Genomic DNA, 18,957 nt, shown 5'->3' on the forward strand with positions numbered 1-18,957 from the left:
ATTGTACTCAATGAATAACGTTGCGCTGTCTACTAGACAGTTCAAAACAGTTAACAGCTTTAATTGCAGGCGCGAGTACGAGCAAGACAATATCCGCGCGAAGGTGATCAAGTGGCTCGATAAGCTTTCTACCCACCAATATAATGTAGAAAAGAAAATGAGGCTAAGATTAATTTAAAACAACTCGTGATTAATTGTGTGGAAATTGAAGCTCTGAATCGAAATTAAAGAAGCGCAGGAATCGTTGACGGCCCGGCCCGCCGTGAATTAATCACGAGGTGTCATTAATTAATGGTGTTAATTAATGACAGCTGCCGAGAATTGCGTTTAACATATAGAATAAATCTATAGGATCGTTGATGAAATCAAACACTATCGTCGCAGCATGCAGCTTTGCATTGAAGCTCTAGCTACATCTATGCATGAGGCTTTATTTGTCGTCATGGACATCTTGGCCAGCAGCGCCCGGGTGATCTCGACGCACAGGCCCGCGTTCCTGGTGGCCAGGTCGTAGTACTCGGGCGAGAACACCGCCTGCTGGGCGTGCTCCACCACCGCGCCCATGGCGCGCTCCCTGAGCGCCGCGCTGGAGCTCAGGTCCGCGACCTCCAGCGTCCGCAGCGCGTTGGAGGCGTCCAGGGCCGCGTCCAGCTGCGCCTCGCAGGCCCGGCGCAGGAACGGGACGTCGTACTTCTTGTCGGCCGCCACGAGCAGCGCGTGCAGCTGCCGCTCCTCCGGCCTCCGGGACCGGCGGCACGGCCGGGCCGTCCTCCAGGAGGTTGCCGGTGTAGAGGAAGGCGAGCAGGAGGGATAGCTCGTCGTGGGCCAGCTCCGGGAGCGAGATGGCGTCGCCAGCGGCGGCGGCCAGCATGTTGCGGAACACCTCCGACCTCGCGGCCGGCGTGCGTGCGTGCGTCAGGCCGGCGTGAAATGCATGCAGGGCTCAGTGCATCAGGCCCACGTGCTTACCAGGATGGCTTTGTGGGCCAGTATTGGAGACCCAGTGCCCGGTTTGACGACGATGTCGGTGTGGAGTCGCTCCTTCCACGGCGCCATCGCGAGGAAGGCGGCTCTCCGGTGGGCCTCCTCCTCCCTGCCTCTCATCTCCTTCACCTGCTCCCACGCGTCCCTCATCCCCTGCATTGCATGCATTAGTACACCGCTTGGTTGGTTCAGACTTCAGAGAACGAAACGATTTCTGTTGCTTCAGAGAATTCAGCTGCGTAACTAATTAGTACGTAACCATAGCAGTAGTGTGTCGATCAGGAATTTCAGTAGCATGTTCAGTTAGAAATCCGAGCCTACCTTGGCTGCGCTATGAGGCTGCGTCGTGGACCCTCTGGACTTGAGGGCAGAGCCATGGTGGTGGTGGCCACCGGCGTCTTCCTCCTGCCGCTCACCATCCTTGTTCAGAAAAGCGATGACTGCCTTGGCGCCCTCGTGGCATGGAGCACAGATGGAGTTCCTCGGAAGCCTGTACACGGACGCCGTGGGGCTGCAGATGCAGCAGTCCATGACTCCTCCCACCACTTGCTTGCTTTCCTTCTTCCTCCCCCTCTGGTGCTAACACCAACCACGTCGCCATGGCCTCGCGTTGGGTGAGTGTATAAAAAAACGGACTGGGGGGGAAGAGAAGGTGCAGGGTGGTGTGCTGCTATTTCTTCTTCAGCAACTGCTACGCGCGGTGGTTGCTGATGACTGAGACAACCAGCGGAATTAGAATGCAGCCGGTGTGTGGACATTGACTGAACTGACCTCTTCTACATTTTTTCAATTCATATGGAATGATTGTACATCGGTCGACTGAAGATTATGATAGTACAACAACTAATCATCATGCCAAAAAATATGCTGTACGGATCGAGCAGGCGTTGTGTCTCTGGGTTCTTTCACTTCTAGTCTAGTGCAAGCTTAGGTACAAATTGTCGATCGCTGGCTGTTCATGGACAAGGGCTGTAGAAACATAGAGGCCAATTGTCTTAATTGGTTGACCCCAAACAAAGTACTCGATCACATTCACATACTAGCTACCTGTTTCTCTGTTGAGGCTGGTCCAGAAGAATGCGAAACCCAAACTACGAAACGGAAATGTTGCAGCAATGTATATATAAACATTAAAATATCTCGGGATTCCCATGAAGTTAAGCATAATAGATTTGAAAAAAAGATTAAGTATCTGGAAAGGTAAATTTCATTTTTCGTGTGGACGTCTAGTGCTCCTTAATTCGGGAGAAAGCTAGGGGACTCGTAGTTTTGGTCTGGTCTTATGAATATTAAGGAATAATTCTTGAGATTGGGAAGCAGGTTTCGAGTAAGTGACATCCGTGTAACTAGGTTCTGGGTCGACAGATGGATTCTGAATACACCGCTTAAGGACCACTTCCTAAACCTTTTAAACATCGTGCGTAAGAAGAATGGTTTAGTCAAAAATTTACTAGTAAATGTTCCTTTGCGATAATCTAGAGAAAAGATTTATAGGGGGTCGCAATGTACTTACTTTTAATGGACACCCTCTTAAATCTCAATAGGTTGTTTTAGAAGCTAAAACTCCCTCTCAAAATTAAAATTTTCTCGTGATACTTAGGGAGGAACGTTAATTTCACTAAAGACAACTTAGCTAAGCGTAGATGTAGATATAGTATGAAATGCAGTTTTTTTTATCAAGTTGAGAATAATATCCAACACCTTTCTTTGATTGTTATCTTGCTACAAATAATTGGAGAATCGTTAATAGACCTTCTAGTATTAATCATCTAACTAGAAATCGGTATGCTAACAAGGGAACCACAAATAGAAAAGACTCATAATGTTTTGGGCCATTTGGCTTTATGGTAATGATGTGGTCTTTTCTAGTAAACGAATACCATTATCCATGCATGTTCTTTTCTAGGGAACATTTTGAAGATTATTGCAGAAAGAAGATCATTGTGAGGTCCTTGCGGTGTGTCGACTACTAGAGCCTTAGAGGGGGTGACCATGAAGATGTCCGCAAGATATGGATACTATACTAGAGGAATATTGAGTGGTTCTTTCTAAGGATTCCTCTTTTTTTTATTTTATGGTGGATGTTTAGTTAATTCTCGATCTGTAATAGCCGTATGTAGGAGTGTGCATAAGGATGGAACATTTTTCTTCCATAATAATAAAATATATAAACTTGGCTGGAAGGACAGTACAACCATTTTCCTGTCATAAGGACCCCTATAATTAGACTAGGATACAATGATTTGGATATATGATTGCATGGATATGTTATATAAAATGGATGAAGGGAAGGATCGTCATGAATGGACCAGCGGTAGGTAGGTTGAGGCTTGAGAGGGACTTTGCAACCTGAAGAAAAGACTTGTGTTAGTGTGTTAGGGGAAAAACCACTATCCTCCCACTCACCCGATATGTGGGCCCTCGCTCGGTCTCTTTCGAAGTATATGCATATGGCTGAATAATATATGGAATGGTACGTGCCATGGGGAGAGAAAAAAGGGCACAAAGGTCTCTCTCTCTAAAAGTACTACAAACAGGGATTACAAAAAATGGGACTTTTTTTTTTGAAATCTAGAGTACTATTAACGAGTGAAAACGAAGTACGGTAACGCATAACAGGCCACACATACATGGGCTAGCTGCTTCCTGGGTTTATGGGCCGTGACGAACAGGATCAGGCGCCACGTCATGTATCATTGATTGGCAAACAGGCATGCAATTATTATTATTGCTACTAGTACTAATTAATCTATTTATTGTCCCTCTTCCTTCCTTCTCTCTGATCTGATGTATGCATCTGAAGGCTCACTGGTCACTCACTGCTAGTCTGCCCTGCCACTACCAGCTCCAGCGCTCGTTCTCGTTGCCCTCGGCGTCGGTGGCCGGCGGCAGCTGGGATTTGAAGCCGTAGTCCAGGTCCTCCTGCCTCTGCCTCCTCTCGCTGCTGCCGTAATAGCGGTGCGCGAGCGCGGCTCCCCCGAGCACGGCGAGCGTGAGCGCCTGGGCGTGCATCCTGGCGTGGATGAGGCGCAGGCTCGTGGCCCGCGCCGGCGCCCTCCGCCGGCTGTACGCCACGGACGCGCCCACCGCCGTCGCCCACACGGCTCCTGTCGTACACACGCGCAGCATGTCTAGTCAGTGAACGGTGGTGGATCTAGGATAGCGCACCATTGCCGGCCGGGCTGCAGGGTCTGATCTGCTGTCGATGGATGGGTGTTCGGTCGGTGCCACTAATTAATTAACTCACCGATGGACGAGAGCTTGTGTTCCTCCACCCAGGACTGCACCGACGAGCTCATCCGCTCCATCTCTCTGTCTGTCTGTCTGTCTTCCTCCCTCCCTCGATCTTGGTCTGCTGCTGCTGCTGCTCTTGGATTTCGCGGATGCGTGCCAGTGATGGATGCAGCCAGGTGAGCTACTTATAGCCAGCCAGGTGCCGAGATGACCCTGCCTGCCACGCCATGGAAGAGGGGGGAACAAACGGGCGGAGACGACGAAACCAGAGGCGCCCCGGCCTTCCGTTTCTCCCCGGTTTCCCTAGCTTCTTGTGGGCACGCACGGCCGGCGTAGGCCACTCCCCTTTCTGTTGGCGTGGTGGCCGCAGCACGTACCCAGGTTACGAATTCGCTGGATTGCCATCATTTACAAGTGCAATTTGGACCCAAACAAACAAGAATCGTTAATTAAAATTTCAAACCTTCGGGGCTCTAACTATAGATTTACCTATATTAAAGTTCCCATCCATGGATGGCCACCAGAGTACACGCAGTATTTATTTTTTTGTCAAATCCGGTCTTTACAATTATTACATACGTTGTGCGATTTGTAGATAGTGTATTTTCGAAGTGGGCTAAACTGCAATTACAACTGTCACAACACTAGATTATCAAAATCCCAATGGCCCATGATAATAGCATAATGACAAACCAACACATTAACTCTACTGTTTATTAGGTGTCCATACATTGCTATATTTTCTATATATTATATAGGTATATCTTATCTAAATGGAAATTTTGTTCAAACATGTTATAAGCATTTACAATGATGTATGTCTCTATTAGAACTAGTTATCATGTCCGATCTCACCACATCTACCATATAACCTATATAAATGCAATTTTATTTCGAGTGAGAAACTATATGTCAATCCTCGCGTCGTCTCTCCTAAGGTGGAGGTGGCTCATACGGTACTAAACCCTACCCTAGTCATCGCCCCCTTTCCCCCTCACTTTGCCTTGATGTCACTAGAGTAACCAGCTATTGACACCTTTTTCGGGTGCCAAACACTCAACAAGAACCGGCGGCGGTGCTCTCTGCACAGGCGCGGACGGTCCGCGACCAGGGACCGGACGGTCCGCGACCTGGAGCAGGGGCAAAGGTTCCCTGCCTGACGGCCGGACGGTCCGCGCCTACAGGCCGGACGGTCCACGCGTGCGCAGGGGGTGGCGAAGGTCGCCGGCGGCGCCTGGATCTTGCTCCCGGGAGGGACCCCGTCGGGGAGGAGAGATCCTAGGTGTTGTCTAGGCTCGGCAGGCCGACCTAGACTCCTCTAATCGACGTAGAGTCGAAGAGAGGCGGAGAATTTGGAGATTGAGAGGCTAAACTAGAACTAGACTAGAACTATTCCTAATGCGTAAGATAAAAACGAGAAATAGACTTGATTTGTTCGATTGATGGGGGTTCAATCGGCCGTAGCCCTTCATCTATATAAAGGGGGAGGTCTGGATCCGCTTCCAACTGATTTCCGAGTTAATCCCGTGGTTTTAGGTAACTAATCCCGCGAGAAACTAGGAACCCTAACTGATTCTGCGCACGCGCGGACCGTCCGCGCCACCACCGCGGACAGTCCGGACCGCGGACCGTCCGGCCTCAGGGCCGGACCGTCCGCGAGACACATTTGGTGTCCAACATATGCCCCCCTGCCTTTTGGTGAAGGTTGACGAACCAAAAGCATATGAACTAAACCTGATGTAAGTCACCGGCTTTTCAATATTGAGATCATTTAATAAAGCATCAATGTATAACAACCGTTTCAGATTTTATCTTTCTCGACCATGACCGTTTGATCACTGAATCAAAAGGAATAGAATGGAGGTGCCCCCCAGTATGGATAGACAAAGGGACTATACATGTACCATGGATTCATCATCGTACCATTCCATGTTTGAACAAGATAATATACTGACGATGAGTAAACGGGTGGAAAGTACCCTGGTCTCATAGGATGAATAGGCGATGCTTGTTGTGTCGCCTTTCGGGCCGTTTTGTTTACCCGTTTCGTTTTAGTAGGTGACCGAGGTTTCTTCGTTGACCGATCACGTAGAACGGTCTTCTCGCTAGTATTCTTGGAGAGCAACTGATCAACAGTAGAGTCAGCTTTGATCAGCCGACCATTTGTGCTTCGCCGTTGTGTCTTCTTCCCTTTTAAGGTTTTGTGTGGAGGCTAACACCTTTGGGCATAGGCGGACTGTCCGGCAGAGTTAGCCGAACCGTCTATCTGAACACCGGACCGTCCGCACGTAGGTGCCAGATCGTCCGTGATGCTCAGGACAAGCTGTCGTGCTTGACTCATTAATTGTGCCTGCCCCCCGGTGCCTCCGGACTTTTTAGCCTTATCATCCGGAGCCTTTCGAACAATCTCCTTTTGTGATATATTCGACGTGCGAGGACTACCAATGATGATGTCTTTGCTTTTGCCTTTATCGGCCATTTCGGGCCGAACTAAGATCTTTTTGCATGCGATATCTATTGTATTAACAGGAAATGGTTGTGTGTCCACTTGCATTTCCTAAAAAGCCAATCGGCCCTCATTTATGGCCGATTGTACCTGTCGACGAAAAACATTACAGTCATTGGTGGCATGAGAAAAAGAATTATGCCACTTACAATAAGCACGTCTCTTTAATTCATCTATAGGAGGGATAGTATGAGTTAATTTAATGTTGCCATTTTTAAGTAGCTCATCAAATATCTTATCGCATTTGGCAACATTAAAGGTAAATTTAATCTCTTCTTGCTGATTCTTTTGAACCGGCTGTAAGGAAGAACATGCTGAAGATTTGGCCTTTGTTGGCCAAATAAACTCAGCGGTATATACATCTGCGGATTCATCATCTGAACTATCACGCTCTATTAGATGTATAGTACGGGCGGCCGATTTTGATGTCTCTTTAAATCGGCTTTCACAGGCTAAAGCCCGCTGATGTAGCTGGGCTATCGAAAAGAACTGGGTCCCATCTAATTTGTCTCTTAAGTAGGATAGCAACCCATTAAAAGCTAACCCTGCTAGCTCTTTGTCTGCGACATGGATCCGAAAGCATCGGTTTCTAGTGTCCCGGAACCTCCAGATATAATCATTAACCGATTCTTCGCGTCCTTGTCGAACTGAAGCTAAGTCAGCTAGTCCTAATTCATATTCCCCGGCAAAGAAATGTTCATGAAATTTACTTTCTAACTTATTCCAGGAATTAATGGAATTAGGAGGCAGGGCGGCGTACCATGCAAAAGCGGTACCAGTAAGGGATAGAGAAAATAACCGAACACGAAATGCTTCTCTATCGGCCAATTCACCTAGGTGTGCTAGGAACTGGCCTATGTGTTCGTGTGTGCTCCTCCCATTCTCACCAGAAAACTTGGAAAATTCTGGCATCCTTGCCCCTTGTGGATATGGGACAGTGTCAAACCGGTGATTATACGGCTTTTGGTATGATTGCCCTACTCTGGCTACACTAACTCCGAACTTATCTCGAAATAGTTCAGTCATCTCTTCCCTAATTTTTTCCATTGCACCCGGTGGCAGACCACTGGATCCTGGGCTGTGGGGCTCATTTGGTCGGGTATTAGTATACCGACCTTCTTGCCGTGACCGATCGATAGTGTTGATCGGTCTGTGGTTGTATGGTACGTTATGGTTTAAATATGTAGAGGGCGAAACATACTGCTGCTGTGGTGTGTAATAATTTGGTGCATGGTGTGCAACAACAGGTTCTGCGTATGCATATCCAGCTTGCCCGGTGGTAAATCCGAACTGACCGGTTGCGTTCGCCATTATCGGGACGCCATGTGGTAGTCCTGGTACGGGCCCGGACTGTCCGGCAGGGAAAGCCGGACGGTCCGCGTAAGGGCCGGACGGTCCGGGCAGAAGCTCGGACGGTCCGACCGCGTCCAGGGTCACCGGTCTACCAAGCAGGGACGGCGGTGGTCCTAGGGCGGCCCCAGACTGTCCGGCAGAGCAAGCCGGACGGTCTGCATATGGGCCGGACGGTCCGGGCAGAAGCTCGGACGGTCCGACCGTGTTCATGGGTGCCGATCTACCAAGCAGGGATGGCGGTGGTGGTACTTGTCCTGTATATGAGTTCATCGGCATACCATATAATGGTTGGGGCTGCAAATCCCCATTTGTTGCCGATGTATTAGACATAGATATCCTGTTACTAGTCTCATATGATGGAAAACTAGGAGCAACAGACTTCTCCAACATACGCGTTAATTTTCTAATTGACTCTTCTAACCCTACAATCTGTTGTTTCATTTGATCCTGCTGCTGATCTACATACTGTTTAATAAATTGGATGTCGTCGGGTTTACTTACGTTGGGGACTTGAAGCGAAGATAGAAGAGATGCGACGTCGGTCTCTCCATATTTGATAACTTTCTGGTGGCGATCCACCGTGTATTGTGATAAGAATTTCTCCCTCGCTTGACGCATGTAGTCCTCGTATTGCTGTTGCTCATCGGCCGTCAGCCTTTCAACAGCCGGCTTCAGGATATTGTCCGGGGAGATATCGGTGTGATCTTTAGAACCGGCCATTTGAGGGCCTAATTTTTAGTAGATCTAAACACCTTCCCCAGCGGAGTCGCCAAAAGTATGTTGACACCTTTTTCGGGTGCCAAACACTCAACAAGAACCGGCGGCGGTGCTCTCTACACAGGCGCGGACGGTCCGCGACCAGGGACCGGACGGTCCGCGACCTGGAGCAGGGGCAAAGGTTCCCTGCCTGACGGCCGGACGGTCCGCGCTTACAGGCCGGACGGTCCGCGCGTGCGCAGGGGGTGGCGAAGGTCGCCGGCGGCGCCTGGATCTCGCTCCCGGGAGGGACCCCGTCGGGGAGGAGAGATCCTAGGTGTTGTCTAGGCTCGGCAGGCCGACCTAGACTCCTCTAATCGACGTAGAGTCGAAGAGAGGCGGAGAATTTGGAGATTGAGAGGCTAAACTAGAACTAGACTAGAACTATTCCTAATGCGTAAGGTAAAAACGAGAAATAGACTTGATTTGTTCGATTGATGGGGGTTCAATCGGTCGTAGCCCTTCATCTATATAAAGGGGGAGGTCTGGATCCGCTTACAACTGATTTCCGAGTTAATCCCGTGGTTTTAGGTAACCAATCCCGCGAGAAACTAGGAACCCTAACTGATTCTGCGCACGCGCGGACCGTCCGCGCCACCACCGCGGACAGTCCGGACCGCGGATCGTCCGACCTCAGGGCCGGACCGTCCGCGAGACACATTTGGTGTCCAACACCAGCTACAAGTCCCAATCAGCTTTGCGAGGATGGTGGTGGCGGGGTTCTTCTCACGTCCTTGTGACTTCATGCCTCGCATGTGTGTCGTGCAGTGGCACAACGACGGGTGTCCGCGCCGACGACCCTCCCGTGCTCAATTAAACAATTATAATCTCGAATCAAACCTAACAAATAATAGATTTATCAAATAAAAAAATCATGTACCTCAATCAATGGCTTCAAAACTAACCACTTCATAATTTTAGCTCAATTTTAGTTTTTTACATTGTAGGAGTTGAGAGTGGCAATGTCTGGTACTCTGGTCTTCTAAGTTTTTTTAATAAAAATAGTCTTTTTTAGGAAAATAAGAATTCTTTGAAAAAATAGTGTTGACAAACACAAACTAGCCCTAAGTCCTGATAAAGCCCAAAAGAAAAGAAGCGTGAAGCCCACCTGTGACACACGCTTCTTCTCCAATCTTCCTGTCCCTGCAAGCCTTCCCTTCCACAATTCCATCCCCCTTTCCCTTCTGGAACTCTCCCGCTGCTCCGCATTCCGTCGCTTCACTTCCCGTAGCAGTCCTCACCGCCGCCTTCTTCTCCAAATCCCCTGCAGCCCAAGCCCTCCACTCCCGTTCCCCGCACGCGGGCGAGACCGGATGAGGCGCTCTACCAGCGACGCGACGCCGACGGTGGCGGCGGCGCTGACGAGCCCGAAGCCCGGCGCCACCAAGCGGCAGCGGGAGGCGGCGCCGCTCGGCGACGTCACCAATATCCTCCCCGAGACCCCGGCCCCGAGTAAGCCCAGAAGAAATGCACGCCGCCGGCCCTTCTCCGCGCCCTCCGACGCCTCCACTGCCTCCTCCACCTGCTCCTCCTCCGCCTCGTTCACCCCGGCGCTCAAGACGTCCTCCTCCGCGTCGGCCACCCCCGCGCCCAAGCCGCCGCCGTCCTTCACTGCCTCCGTCACGCCCGCGCCCAAGCCGTCCTTCGCCGCCGGTGAGGGCATCTGCATCTCACATCTGCGCTCGATCTAAGTCTGGATAAAATACTCATGGCTCATCAGCTCACTCGACTCGTGCTTAGCTCGGCTCGACTCGTTTTAATTTTGTCACGAGCTAAGCTAGTATGTCAGCTCGGTTAGCGAATGAGCTAGTATTTATTAGCGAAATAAAGCCTGCAATTGTATTAAATGAATTAATATACAATGAACTATGTCAATATGGTGTTGAATTGATGTGATATATGAAATTGTGAGCATTACTACTCTTTTCTAGTGTTAAATTGATATGAAATTAACTAACAATTGATTATATTGTTGTATATATATGTGTATATTGTTTTTTTATTGTGGCTCGCGAGCTAAACGAGCCAGCTCGAGCTCGGCCGAGCCGAACCGAGCTTGCTCGATATCCAGCCCTAGCTCGATCCTCCGTCGCAGCTGGTGGCTTCTTCGGTCACCATTGTGTTGGGATTTCTAACCCTACTCTTGGTTTGCAGTCACCGACGAGGAGGGGAGCGCGTTCAAATCTCCGACCATTTGCACGGTCTATGCGAGGCGCAGGACTACCGAGGCCGAGGCTGAGGGACGGAGCAACCCCACCATCACCAACAGGGGCAAACAACCCATCGGTGCTGCGGCGAGTTGCCCTCCTCTTGGAAAATCTACGAGGAACATTAGGTGAGATAATACTCGTACTCGTTACCTGATGACTGATGCCTCTACTTCAGCGTTACAATTGTTTGCGTTTTGTTCATGGTTAATTACTCCTGTTATTTGGTTTGTTTGGAAACCAGATAATAACTGCAGCTAAATTTCAAAGACACACGTTCCTAATTCTCTATCGCATTGTACTGCGTTCATGTTTGAAAGGGCATAACCACACCGTAACTGATATGTACATAACCCCGCACAATCCACATTCCTAATCACCTAAGAAAATTATTAAGTTGTTACCTGACAAGGGGGCACGAGTGTTAGAATCAGCATCCATCACTCTTGACATGGTGCCGTGTCCTGTATGCACGTTGCATAATACCATTGACCGTTTATTCAGCGCAATGCTCAATTCCAAGACACTTGTTGGTAACAAAGAGTTGAGCCACCGGTTGTCCCAGACACAGTCTGAAATCTTTCCGCTCTTGTTGGTTTCAGATGATTGAATTGCCGTAGTACTCAATATCTAGAAGGCCTGTTGTAAACTGACAGAGTGATATAGACCAGAAGAGTTTGTGCTGTGAGGTCTTTCACGTTTATGACAGAATAGGCATGCCATATATCATATAGTGGTAGAAGTCACAATCATAGGATATTCAGAACCTAATATCTTGTTTCTGTGATATCTAACAGTTACGGTCTGAGTGCATCTGAATAACCGAACCGTTAAACTCACTTGTCTTCAGGAAAAAGGATGCTCGACCCATCTCGTCGTCAGCTACCTGCGGTGAAGCTAAAAAGGTAAGCATGACCACAGATATCATTCTGATTCCATCTCCGCGCAATGACCGTAACAAGTTCTCTGCTATCAAGGCTTGTTCTGTTGCTCTCTTTAAGGGGTCTGCACAATGAGACAAACTCATCATTCTTTTCTTCTCCAAACTTCATCATGGGTTTTTTTTTAACGTTTCCCCGCCTTCGTCCTTCATTCCATACATGTGCATATATTCTGAAACGTTTACACCATGTAAATAGTGTGATGAGGTGGATGTTTGGAAGGTTAAACAAGTTGGAGCTGCTGCATTTGGAATAGTAGTAGCTCGATCTGCCTGCCTCCTTAACGACGATGGTCATTTACTTTTTTAACTTTGTGACTGCTTTTGCGGAACAGAAGCTGCGGCCGCTTGCGAGGACACCCAAGTTGCCAGAGGAATTTGTGAAGAAGCAAAAGGCATACTTCGCAGATGTGGATGCCTTTGAACTGGCGGAGGAGGAGGTATCAGAATCCGAGCTGGAGTGAAACCTGAGAGCTGAAGGTCCTCCCCAGAACTACGTACGTGTCCTTCCTCCATGTACAGGAGTAGTTACTTCTACGGCGATGGGCGGCCAGGGCCCAGGGTCATGTTATCGATGTATAGGCATAGCTAGGTCCTCTTGTAACACGCGGCTGATCACTGGAGAACACCTCAGTATAGGCAAGGCAACTAACGCCCGTAGGAAATTAGCAAGGACGAGGGAGATCGACTTCCAAGCGTATGAGAGCACAGTGGATGGTGCTGGGTAGAATGTGGTGTGCGCTTTTGATCTTTTTTGCAGCGTAGTACAACACGGCTACAGGCATGTGGAATGGATGGTGGTGATATCCGGATCTAGACATCAAGTAGTGGTGCTCCTTGTGCCTTCAGAGCCAGCATCTGTGTGTGTGCTTTTTTTAATGGCGGCCGATGGATGTTGCGTATGGCTGCATTGGTACTTTTGAAGTCAATGATCTCCATCCAGTTCTCCAAATCTCCGATTTTTTTTCTACGGATGAGTATTTAACTAGCGCATGATGTGGATTGGAATTTTCTGTGAACGAGAGTTATCGAGGACAGAATGCCTAACAAATCACATCAATATTTTATTTACAGCAGTCTTGCCAAAACGCTATTGGCTGATGTAAACATAACTTGAGCGAACTTACCTGCACGGCTGCATTGCCATAGAGAGAAAAAAAATGAGGCCTCGAAATCTTTCGTGCATACAGCTAGCTAGCTGCGCTGTCTGTCAAACAGGTCATTGACAAAAAAAAAAAAAAAGAAGAGCTCGGGTTTCTGCGCTGACAAATGTTGCTTGCCCGGCCGGCGTCAAAGTCAATAGCTCAAAAGGTGTCAAAATCATACAGCTGCTTGCCATGCAGCACGAGACGACGGCCGGCCGGCGACGACGAGTCGACGATGACGGCGACGATCACCTACCCTTCCTACGTACAGCATCCACTACACGTCTCCATCACTCCATGCTAGCTGCAGCGCTGAGGCGCTAGAGGCACGCAAAGGTCTTCGTCTTTTCTCCTTTGAGGCTAATGATCCGATTCGATTGGTAGAGCTAGACAGCTTACCTTACTCGACTTTGTTTAGTTTCATTTAGTTAGCTAGGTTATGCAATCGATCCACCTCAGGCCGGCTTGTCAGCTCAATGCATATATACAATCTGTCTGCAGCGCCTAGCTAGCCAATCACCATCATATTGTCAGTGTGTAAATAAATATTTATATTTGTCTAATAATACATGCTAAGTTTTGATTTGTAAAAAATCTTGTGACCTCCGGACCAGCTGGCTAGCTGCTACAACAATGATATATACGTACGCGGGCATGCGATGGCCACCAACAAATATTAAATCTTGATCGACACAAAATCTTTGCAGGTCAGCGGCATTTCATCGGTTTATATTATATAGCCACCTACGAAATGAAAATCACATATATATGTGCTATCATATATCCGATCCTTAATCTATCCCTTTAGATGTTTCCTTTCGTTTAGAAAAATTGAAATCTTACTATTAGAATATGCTATTTTTTAGAATGTGACATTCCACTACTTTTCATAGTTATCATATAAGCCTATCTTAAATTCATAGGACGAGAGATGAAAATTGATTCTATAGATTTACATGCTATTTTTCCGATGTACAACTTATAGCACACTATTCTCCTTACTTCGTTATAACATAAATATAGTATATAACTATCTCTCTCATATAATTTTAAAATAATATAAAAACATATGAACTTAATTAGTTTTATCTAAATTATAATTATTAAAATGAAATTCAATTCCAACGAAACAAACAGGGCTTATATTATTTGGAATTGTATTCTCCGTCCTTGAGACTACTGACTCCCTTGAACTTGAAGCAAAGCAGTGGCCGGGGTGGTTGGGCTGGGCGTGTGTGAACAGTGGGCCGTTATCACATTCTTTGACCAATGCACCTGCAAACAAATATTTCGATATCAACCATACTGTATCGTCGTGCTTGTGTGGTGCATATGCGTTGCAGAAAGTAGCTAGACAAGACGGTGGATGCACATGCATATACACAATAATATTTATATGCATTACCGCTGTCATATTCACAACAACAACTCAACTTCGATTGATTATAAATAAAGCATCTGTTTGACTCTTTGGCATGTATGCATCGAACGCGTTGTGGCGAACAAATGGATGGAGCTAGATGGTTAACAAACTAACCATCTAGCCCCATTTGTAGAGAGTAATGCGACAAAAGGCAGGCAGACATGTGTAGGAGGGGGGTTGGGTAAATCCTCTAGCTAGTTTCTGTGTGGGGGCAGAAGAGAAGTAGATGAAAATCAATAGTTCGTTTCTATTAGTTTAACCAATATAGTCGACGAAAATTATTGTTTTTATAAATTTTTTTCCATGGCCGAGGAGAATTAGTAATATATATAGGTGGCATGAGGTTGGAATTTCAGCCTATATGCCTGTGATGTAATAAATAGACAGATTTTATAGTAGTGCGCCCAACAAATTTGACTAGCCCACGAATGTCTGCAGCACCTATATATATGACGTGGATGGAAACGAATCACGTGAGACCCAGGTCCTTTGTTAATCTGTAAGACCTGATCTGTCTTTGCGCCACGTGGTACTCCGAATCTCAAAGCCACAACTCACCGTAACATTTTATGGGCCTTGGGCCATATCCTATCGGTAAAACACAAGCAGGAATTCCAACCGACGCCATCTAGGTAACGAGCAAAGCCTTGTCTTGCCTAGCGCCGCCTGTAAGCCGGAAAGGCTGATCATCTAGACGGCAAATCATCCCGACGGCAGCAACTGGTTGCACTCACGAGGACGGATTGACATCGGCAGTCTAATCACTCCGGCGACAGAGCTGATGGTACTTTAGAGATGGAGGTCAGTGATGTTTTTCTATGTTGTACAACAGAGTAATAAGATTAGTAAAAGGAAGATATATTTAGTTTGGTCTTTGCTGCTTTAGAATTGCTCTTTAGACCTGACAAACTACTTAATTTCGTGTTAATATTCATTGTAGGGCAATCATCAAAATTTATCCTTAGAACAAGTACCACAGGTTGGCTTAACCTTTGAATCTGAAGATGCTGCATACAATTTCTATAACTCATATGCAAGAAAGATTGGATTTAGTATCAGAAAGTGTCATGTTAAGTACAGAGCTGATGGTACTTTAGCTTCCAAGTACATGGTTTGCAGTAACGAAGGTCACAAGAATAGTAATCCGACACAACCGCCTAAGAAAGAACGTGCTTCAACAAGGTCAGAATGCAAGGCTCGTGTTCAGTTTTATATTTCCCGTGAAGGTATTTGGAAGATGCAAAAAGTTGAATTGGCACATACTCACCCTTTCACAAGTCCTGACAAGACTCATATGCTTAGATCACAGCGACGTTTGCTACCGGCTGATGAACATATCATTAGCAAAATGAGAGAAGCAGGGGTTAAGTCAACAGAAATATTTGAATTTTTTCAGGTGTGGTCTGGTGGAGCTGAAAATGTGCAGTTCTTGCAGATGGATTGCAACAACTTTATTAGTCGTGAGCGTAAAAAGTATTTGGAAACACAAGATGCAAAAACTTTGTTGGAATACTTAGAAAACAAACAAGCAGAAGACCCGTCTTTCTTTTATTCTGTGGAGCTAGATCCAGATAATGGCGGTCAAATTTGTAATTTCTTTTGGACAGATGGCCAGGCCATTGCAGATTATGCTTGCTTCGGTGATGTCATTTGTTTTGACACCACGTTTCAAACAAATAAGTCTGAAATGCCATTTGCCCCTATTATTGGAACAAATCATCACAGACAAACTATTGTTTTTGGAGCTGCACTATTGTTCAATGAAAGTTCGGAATCATTTGCTTGGCTGTTTAAAGCCTTTTTGAAAGCAATGTCTGGGAAAAAACCTAAAACAATTTTTACAGATCAATGTGCTGCAATAGCGAAGGCAATTATGATGGTATTCCCAAGCTCGTGTCATCGTCTCTGCATATGGCATATATACCAAAATGCCGGTAAGCATCTAAGCCATGTGATTGCCAATAATCAAGAATTTTTGAAGGATTTCAAAAATTGTGTGTATGAAGAAAAGTCAGTGGAACACTTCAACTTGAGATGGCAAGAGTTGATAGCTACTTACAGCTTACAGGACAATGCTTGGATACAAAACCTGTATGATTTACGTGAACAGTGGGCCACGATATATAGACATGATTCATTTTGTGCTGATATGACATCAACTCAAAGGAGTGAAGGTATGAATAATGTATTTAAGAAAACATTTCGCAGGAAACTTTCAATTTCAGAAATCTTGGTAGAATATGACAAGTGCATTGCACGTCTTCGGCGGAATGAATTGTATGAAGACCATAAATCACGCAACTCAGAACCAATTCTTTGTATCACTTCCTTGCCATTGTTGAAGACAGCCGCTAAATCATATACAAGAAACATGTTTTCTGCTTTCCAAGATGAATTTCAGAAACAGTTTACTCTCTCATCCACATTGATAAACTGTGAGGGGACAATCAGCTTATACAAAGTGGTGGCTATGGGTAACAGTGAGAATGAAGCCAGAGTCATCTTTAATTCAGATGATTTGAATATATCATGTTCTTGCAAGAAGTACATCAGTCTTGGTATGTATATTTTCTCGAGTGCTCTACTGTACAGTATTTAAAACATTTATTTTTTTATCTCTAATAAATATAAATTATACAGGTATATTATGCAAGCACATCCTACGAGTATTCAACCAAAATGATATTGTTGATTTACCCCCTCAGTACATATTAAATAGGTGGACAAAGTATGCAAAAAGAGGCGTATATGGATGCAGGACACAAAACCAGAGTGGGAACTTGGCATCACAAAGTACAAATCTTTGTCGAAAAATGATATCCGTCACATTGAAATGTGCAGTTTCGGAAGAAGTTATGCAGCACTTGGAAAATGGTTTTGACAAGTTGACTCTGGAAGTTGAAAATTTACTAAGCAATATAACACTGGTTGAAAATAAATCTCCGGAATGTTTTCTTGAATGCACTGAAGAAGTTGCAAAAGAGCGTATCTCATTCAAAGCTCCTCCACATAAAAAAGGTGCACTAGAAAAAAGATCAAGAAGTGTCCTTGAGAGAAGAAAGAAAAATCATCGTACTAAGACAGCAAGGAAAGGTATTTGTACTAATTCAATATGTTTTTTCTTTCTTATACTAACATCCAAAAGATATTTTATACTGTCATATCTTTCCGCAGGAGCAGAATCAAAGCAATCATCAGATGCAAGACTATCTAAAGTTTCACAGATAATTGTAAGATAATCAAGAAATTTGAGTCAATTGTCCCATCTACTATTTATTTGAGTACTCAGATAACTTTGATTTTTTGTGTAGGAACAAGAGACAAATGTCACTTCTACTGACACTACTGTTTTACCAATGACAAATATTAACTTGCCATTTGGAGAGAATCGAGAGATGCCCATGTTCTTCCCACCCATCCAAGGAGAATTTACAAATCTGTTACTTGGAACTCACTTTGAAGTTGCTACCACAACTTCTCGCCGTTTAGAGTTTGATGAAGACTTCCCTACCAAATCAACTACTTAGTGACATTAAAGTTTGCTATGGTGTATTAAAATATATGGTACCATTAGATTATGAATGTTTAAGTACTCTCATGGTTAAGTACACTTTATTTTTCTGGCTACATCATGGATTGACGAATGCTCGGCGTTTACATCAGGAACGTTTAAGCTACTCTGTTCAGCAGCTTCACGGTAAAAAAGCAAGTCGCCTGGGCTCCAGTCTTGAGAAGCGAATACGACCAAATATTGTATAGGCTAAGAATGTAGCACAGGCACAGGCTGCACAGCCCAGAAAATGTTACGGTGAGTTGTGGCTTTGAGATTCGGAGTACCACGTGGCGCAAAGACAAGTCGGGTCCTACGGATTAATAAAGGACCTGGGTCTCACGTGATTCGTTTCCGACGTGGATGACCAGAGCAAAGTCCCATCAGATGACAGAGTAAAAACCGTTGAAAAAGTGCTGCTCGATGACCAGACAAATTGATCACACCAACAGTACGTGTATGTGCATGGATCCATGATATATACATGAGGGCCGGTGATATAGGGCATGTTTGTTTTAACTTTTTTCAAATGCTGAGAAACTAGCTGTCAGAAAAATCTGAATTTTTTTTAGATAATGGATACTTGTCCAGCTTCTCCTCTTTTGGAGGATTAGCCAATGCACCAAAAGTTTTTACATGAAGTAGTCACACGACTAGCCACATATGGAGGGACAGACCTCCCGAAACACACCATAGAAGACCATGGTTTGATAACCAGAAAAAGACACACAATCCATAGACAAAACTACGAAGCAATTCGATTTGTAAACCTCCATCCATGCTGAGCAAAAATCTGTAGAGCCGTGCACTCTAACCGTCGACAAGCTTCCTTTATTTGAATACCCTCTTCTTGTTTATG

At 45.9% G+C, this 18,957-nt stretch overlaps 2 protein-coding genes and 1 pseudogene across 3 annotated transcripts; 1 reads left to right on the forward strand and 2 right to left on the reverse strand.

Moving 5' to 3' along the window:
• Window positions 1-192: 192 nt before the first annotated feature.
• On the reverse strand, window positions 193-1,699 carry LOC103654276 (BTB/POZ domain protein pseudogene; annotated as a pseudogene). The gene is made up of 2 exons (NR_160867.1): window positions 1,306-1,699; window positions 193-1,137 (listed from the first exon to the last, which is right to left on the reverse strand). The product of NR_160867.1 is annotated as a BTB/POZ domain protein pseudogene (transcript).
• A 1,841-nt stretch (window positions 1,700-3,540) lies between these two features.
• LOC100276769 (Hypoxia-responsive family protein) lies at window positions 3,541-4,373 on the reverse strand. Its single transcript, NM_001150483.1, has 2 exons — window positions 4,232-4,373; window positions 3,541-4,091 (listed from the first exon to the last, which is right to left on the reverse strand). Exons 1-2 carry the CDS (start codon window positions 4,290-4,292, stop codon window positions 3,823-3,825), a joined length of 330 nt encoding a protein of 109 aa, NP_001143955.1. The 5' UTR covers window positions 4,293-4,373; the 3' UTR covers window positions 3,541-3,822.
• A 5,555-nt stretch (window positions 4,374-9,928) lies between these two features.
• LOC103654277 (predicted GPI-anchored protein 58) lies at window positions 9,929-12,948 on the forward strand. The gene is made up of 4 exons (XM_008681115.3): window positions 9,929-10,486; window positions 10,988-11,168; window positions 11,891-11,945; window positions 12,316-12,948. The coding sequence occupies exons 1-4, from the start codon at window positions 10,147-10,149 to the stop codon at window positions 12,442-12,444; spliced, it is 705 nt and encodes a 234-aa protein (XP_008679337.1). The 5' UTR covers window positions 9,929-10,146; the 3' UTR covers window positions 12,445-12,948.
• Window positions 12,949-18,957: the final 6,009 nt, after the last annotated feature.

Source organism: Zea mays, chromosome 4 (genome assembly GCF_902167145.1).
Source record: "Zea mays cultivar B73 chromosome 4, Zm-B73-REFERENCE-NAM-5.0, whole genome shotgun sequence".
NCBI lineage: Eukaryota > Viridiplantae > Streptophyta > Magnoliopsida > Poales > Poaceae > Zea > Zea mays.

Bases quoted from the DNA above. Each gene is read 5' to 3' on its own strand.
- LOC100276769 (NM_001150483.1), bottom strand. From the start codon at position 4,292: ATGGAGCGGATGAGCTCGTCGGTGCAGTCCTGGGTGGAGGAACACAAG. The intron at 4,092-4,231 runs GTGAGTTAATTA...TGTGTACGACAG, and splicing joins ACACAAGCTCTCGTCCATCG to GAGCCGTGTGGGCGACGGCG.
- LOC103654277 (XM_008681115.3), top strand. From the start codon at position 10,147: ATGAGGCGCTCTACCAGCGACGCGACGCCGACGGTGGCGGCGGCGCTG. The intron at 10,487-10,987 runs GTGAGGGCATCT...CTTGGTTTGCAG, and splicing joins CAAGCCGTCCTTCGCCGCCG to TCACCGACGAGGAGGGGAGC. The intron at 11,946-12,315 runs GTAAGCATGACC...TTTGCGGAACAG, and splicing joins CCTGCGGTGAAGCTAAAAAG to AAGCTGCGGCCGCTTGCGAG.